The sequence below is a fragment of the Coregonus clupeaformis genome, chromosome 29 (assembly GCF_020615455.1).
Source record: "Coregonus clupeaformis isolate EN_2021a chromosome 29, ASM2061545v1, whole genome shotgun sequence".
NCBI classification, from domain to species: domain Eukaryota; kingdom Metazoa; phylum Chordata; class Actinopteri; order Salmoniformes; family Salmonidae; genus Coregonus; species Coregonus clupeaformis.
Genome location: NC_059220.1, coordinates 27,560,757 through 27,566,970, shown reverse-complemented (window position 1 = coordinate 27,566,970; position 6,214 = coordinate 27,560,757). Strand labels below are relative to the sequence as shown.

The window sequence follows — 6,214 nt, the reverse complement described above, 5'->3', positions numbered from 1 at the left end:
ACAACTACTGGAAGCATTTGGTTGTAGTCATTGCAGCTAAAGGTGGCACAACCAGTTGTTGAGTGTAAGGGGGAATTACTTTTTCACACAGGGTCATTGGGTGTTGCATAACTTTGTTTATTAAATAAATGAAATAAGTATGTCATTGTTGTGTTATTTGTTCACTCAGGTTGCCTTTATCTAAGATTAGGTTTTGGTTGAAGATCTGATAACATTCAGTATAACAAATATGCAGAAGTAGAGAAAATTAGAAAGGGGGCAAATACTTTTTCACGGCACTGTATGTAACTTTTCTTATTATCAATTAAGTAGAAAGCTCCGACCATTGCACTTAACTATTGATATGATAGCTCATTCACTCATACAGTAGTTTACGGCTTGGTTTGGTGAAACCAGTTACATGAAGTAAAAGTCAATTCAAGTGCATTATTTAAGTGTGGGATTACTATGTAATATAAAGTTCAGTATACGTTTTTTGCTATTTTCAAATAGAAATCGTATTGGCAAAAAAGTTAAAATATAGCTACTGATTGTCAAGTACTATTTGCTGGAGCGTAAGCTCTTACTTGTTGACATGCATTAGCGGATGAATTGTTTTATTTAATGTAGGGAAAAGGTAATTATTCATTTCCCTTTGTTGTTTTATCATACTTTGATAGACTGACAACAAAATATGACTGAGCGCCTTACCATGTAATAAATAGTAAGTGTATTAATGAAGAGCTTTCATTCTTCTTTTTAGAGTACTTCTTTATGCAATTCAGTGTACAGCACATGTTGGAGAACATGGCATTAAAAGCACATTGCCATAACCAAGTGACAATTTACAGTAGCAAGTTGAGGTTCTTTTCAATTGTTATTAAAAGGAGCTGTGGAGGTGAAAAATAAAGAGTGAAATTGAGAGCTAACAGAATTGAAGTTATTTGTTGGGAGAAAACAGAATGGAACAAATTGATCCTGGGAGAGGAAGAACGGGAGAGAGGTGAACATAGGGAGGTCAACCATGTGACTGTAGTGCAAAACGTACTTCTCTTATTCAGTGCCTGTTCGATTTTAGATAATGGTTACAGTTTGTTTGGTAAATGTATTTATTGCTTGACATTTATGTTATCAACAAGCCTTGCCGAATGACACTTGAACATTTTAGAAGTGATTGTCTGACATATTACTGCTCCTTTCAACATTAATGTGGATCAATGTATGCCCTGTGCTCCATGGACTCACACAGTACGTTTGAATGATTTTCGCTTTTTTACTGTCAAATTCCTTCTTTGTTTGTATTAACTTGAGTGCAAATTACATGATTGTAAAACAGTTGAAAGTTAGCATACAGCACATTAATAAAGTACCCTGTTTCAGATTCTGTCTTTCTCTTTCTGTCATGCTTTACACGGAGGTGCACAACTGCACAAAAATATGATCTCTTGTCCCCTAACCATGCCCTATAGGCGCAGTGGTCTAAGGCACTGCATTTCAGTGCTTGAGGCGTCACTACAGACCCCCTGGTTCGATTCCAGGCTGTATCACAACCGGCCGTGATTGGGAGTCCCATAGGGCGGCGCACAATTTGGCCCAGCGTCGTCCGGGTTTGGGCGGTGTAGGCCGTCATTGTAAATAAGAATTTGTTCTTAACTGACTTGCCTAGTTAAATTAAGGTAAAATAAAAAATAGAAACAGCATGAAAACGGAGTGATTGTGAAATGTATTTTTCCTATGTAATATACACACTGAGTATACAAAACATTAAGAAAACCTGCTCTTTCCATGACATAGACTGACCAGGTGAATCCAGGTGAAAGCTATGATCCCTTAATGATGTCACTTGTTAAATCGACTTCAATGAGTATAGCTGAAGGGGAGAAGACAGGTTAAAGAAGGATTTTTAAGCCTTGAGGCAATTGAGATGTGCCATTCAGAGGGTGAATGGGCAAGAAAACATTTAAGTGCCTTTGAACGGGGTATGGTAGTAGGTGCCAGGCGCACTGGTTTGTGTCAAGAACTGCAATGCTGCTGGGTTTTTCACACAACAGTTTTCTGTGTGTCTCAAGAATGGTCCACCACCCAAAGGACATCCAGCCAACTTGACACAACTGTGGGAATCATTGGAGTCAACATGGGCCAGCATCCATGTGGAACGCTTTCTGAGGGCAAACTCAATATTAGGAAGGTGTTCCTAATATTTGTTATACTCAGTGTACACTACAATATGTCACATGTTTCATATACAAATCTAATTCACTTCCCATACTCATTTTTGGCACTGATAAGCAGCAACAGTACATTTCCCAAGCGAGGTTTCTGATGATTCACATACATATTAGCAGCCAACTTTCCCATACATGTATCTAATAGCTTATGTAAAGTACTTAACCACCACTAATAGCAAGCCAACTTTAGAAATATATGATTCTGTGTGTCCCATAAGAGATTGAATAATGTAATATGACACGATAGCTGCACATGATTACCCTTGATTTGATCAAATTTGAACGAATTTCAAGTAAAAAACAAATGGCGTTTCAGAATGAGAGACTGTGACAGTGTGGAGTTGTCTGTGTTAAGCTGCCTCCATGTGGGAGTCATTTCTGATTAATTTCAAATGAGCTCTCCATGGGCCTGTTGTGTTGGAGACAGTTCCCTCCATCTCCTCTGGTGAGAATCCTCCAAGGTGTTACTCTTTTAATTACCTTTTCCACAGGCGTTCTCTAGGGCCACCTTCTATCATTAAGGTGCTGTGACCTCGGCATAGTGCTTTGTTACTCATTGTTTTTCAGTTGAGTCTGGATCAGCCCTTACTTCATGTTTCATTGCCTGTTGTTTTCTTCCAGGTAATAGGCTATCCTCTGTCACTTAAAAAAAATATCTGAAATCTCATTTCATGGCCATGGGTGCACAGTCTCTAGGCTTTCATTACATTAATGACATTTTTTAAAACTCACTGAACCACCAGATGTAACTAATAATCTGCAGTTTGAACACATTTAGTATGATTTCTCTCCTCAGTCCTCCCAGTGGCGACTAATAGATTTTGAGGGGTGTGATGCAACTCAATGCTTTAAAAGTGGGAGTACAGGTAGCTCTGGAAATTGAAGAGGAGTATGGAATTATGTCACCAGTCTTCACACACAGTGGGATAAGATTTGAAACGCAGAAGGTATTCTGTCATAAAGGAGGTGACAGCTGGCTCCCGAGTGGCGCAGTGGTCTAAGGCACTGCATCGCAGTGTTAGCTGTGCCACTAGAGATCCTGGTTCGAATCCAGGCTCTGTCGTAGCCGGCCTGGCTCTGTCTACAACTTGATTGGAGTCCACCTGTAGTAAATTCAATTGATTGGACATGATTTGGAAAGGCACACACCTGTCTCCCGAGTGGCGCAGTGGTCTAAGGCACCGTTGCAAACGCCATGCTCTACCAACTGAGCTACATCCCTGCCGGCCATTCCCTCCCCTACCCTGGACGACGCTGGGCCAATTGTGCGCCGCCCCATGGGTCTCCCGTTCTTCGCCGGAGCCTGGATTCGAACCAGGATCTCTAGTGGCACAGCTAGCACTGCGATGCAGTGCCTTAGACCACTGCGCCACTCGGGAGACAGGTGTGTGCCTTTCCAAATCATGTCCAATCAATTGAATTTACCACAGGTGGACTCCAATCAAGTTGTAGAAACATCTCAAGGATGATCAATGGAAACAGGATGCACCTGAGCTCAATTTCGAGTCTCATAGCAAAGGGTCTGAATACTTATGTAAATAAGGTTTTCTGTTTTATAAATTAGCAAACATTTCTAAAAACCTATTTTCACTTTGTCACTATGGGGTATTGTGTGTAGATTGCTGACCATTTTTATGTATTTCATATATTTTAGAATAAGGCTGTAACATAACAAAATGTGGAAGGGTCCTTAATAGTATCCGAAGGCACTGTAGCTGCTGGCTCTTTAAGAACCTTCACCCGCCCCCCTTATGTATTTTTAGCTGAACCATTCACTTCGTTTGTTGTAGGCAATAGTACAGACAGTTGTGTAGGCCAACCGTATGGTCTCCCTTAATCGTTTTAATAGATGACATCGAATCCTTTACTGCTGATTCGCTGTATTGCTGATTCCTTAGGAAATGTTGTTGGAATAAACATTGGTCGTCTGGGATTCTGCTGGCGGATGCTGAAAATCACAAGAGACCCTGAGCTGCCTGCCTCATCCATGATGTCCATGATGAAACACAATGCTGCACTGGGTTTCTGAGTCAAACCGCAGTGCCTTCTAGGATTAAATGAATGAACCCAAAATATATTTAGCAGTAAAATAGACAGTCCAAGAGCGCGGACGGTCCACAGTAAGCCTGTGGCTCTACGTCTTCTCTCGACCTGATAGGTTCCTGTGTTCTCGTGTATTGTGGATAACAAGAAACCTTCAAGACGGACGGGGTGGTGGAGCATCGAGGGAGAAATCGGGGCAATATGAGAGAGCGGGACTTTATGCCCAACACGGAGAGGGGCAAACCTGCCACTTATACGGGGGACAAAAAGGCTAAGATGGCTGCGAAGACGAACAAAAAGTGGGTGAGACTAGCCACTGTCTTCGCATATGTATTGTCTGTGTCCTTAGCAGCCATCATTCTAGCCATTTACTACAGTTTGATATGGAAGCCAACGAGCGCATCCTCTCCAGCGGGAAAGCCGGTGGTGCCCGAGGAGGTCACAGCCTCTGCCAACATTTCAACAAACAGCTCCACAAGCATCAACGTCTCAGACACGAACTCTACACAGACAGAGCTTTTATCTGTCAATGACACCAGGTTTAGCGCAAAACCTCAGACCAAGGCATTTCATTGGGAGGGCAGAAGCAAGAGCGCGGCCGTCATCTCCGACGGTGTTGTATCAGAAAGTGCTCACTCGCAACCGAAAGGGCTCTACGAGTCTGCCCAAAGCCACACAGCTGCACAAACTGCGGAAAGACCAAACACTATGGGGAGAGACAGTCAGCCGTCTCAGCCTGCTGGGGACAATCGGAGCCCGTTGCGCACTGGAGCCCATAACACCATGCATGATGAGAGAGGGGAGGAGGATGCGGACCGACCAGCTACTGGCAGTGCAGATCAAGCAGCTGCGGAAGCTGCTCCTGCTCCTTAAACCACAAAGGTTCCACTGCGCACCTCCGCCACGAGCCAACAGGTTTGCGCAAAGGAGACTGACCAGGCCTTTAAACGGGGATCTAACCAGTGTTTGACAGCCTTATGCCGCTGTCGGATACAATAGCGTACAGACAGGGGTCTTCGTGGAACAGATATCGAAGGACAGAGGATGCTGCGAGAATTGCACAGGCTTCATGCACGTATTTTATTGATATGTTATATACCAATAATCTGAATGAGTATGACTGACAATTATAGACAAACTGCTTCAAAGGAATATTGTTTTTCCCTAAAACACTATGCGTTTTCTGTTAGGCTACTTTAGGCTATGCCTTAATTGATGTAGGCCTACGTCATCGTTCCTTTGGACATCTCCACCAAGGTCATTTATTTATATCCATATTATGGACAAGGACATGACATACACCTGTATTTAAAGCTAGACTCCTTAATTGAAACAATAACAAAGCGGGTATCTCGCCTCTGTTTTGGTAAAACGCTAAGGGATGGGCCTGTCATAGACAGAGCTATGGATGGAAGGACTGGACATTCATTATATAAAAATTATAGTTTTAACCATGTTTTGATGCTATACAGTGTTTGTTTATATTTACATTGTTTACAAACATTGGGGTAAATCAAGCTTATATTTTGGGTTCTGATGGGTAAGACAGTTGAACTTAGCTCCTGAGGCATTTATAAGTTATATTCTTCGATTATCAATGGGTATATATCATTAATAAATCAAAAAATTTAGCAATTAAGGATTCTAGCTTTAACTGGTACAGGAGATATGCCTGTGGTTTGCAGGATATGTAAATTACACATAAACTATAGGCCTCCAATGTTATTCTAGAGCATAGCCATTTATTATTGCCATTGTTGGGCCGAGCTATTGAATAACAGGAACGCATTTACAAAGCATTGTGTCCTCTATATTTCCTTTCACGGATACATCAGGATTCCTGGTATATAGGAACCTGTATTATTGAGTTAAGCTCAGGTATATGTGCATATAACCATGTAAATGTATTGTGTATTTGGTCATGTATATAGGGCAGATAGTGTACATCTTTTGGCCTTGATCAA

The 6,214-nt window shown here is 41.8% G+C and overlaps 1 protein-coding gene across 1 annotated transcript; it reads left to right on the top strand.

The window, feature by feature from the left end:
* Positions 1–4,003: 4,003 nt before the first annotated feature.
* LOC121544972 lies at positions 4,004–5,758 on the top strand. The gene has a single exon (XM_041855263.2). The coding sequence runs from the start codon at positions 4,452–4,454 to the stop codon at positions 5,121–5,123; it is 672 nt and encodes a 223-aa protein (XP_041711197.1). The 5' UTR covers positions 4,004–4,451; the 3' UTR covers positions 5,124–5,758.
* The last annotated feature ends 456 nt before the right edge of the window (positions 5,759–6,214 follow it).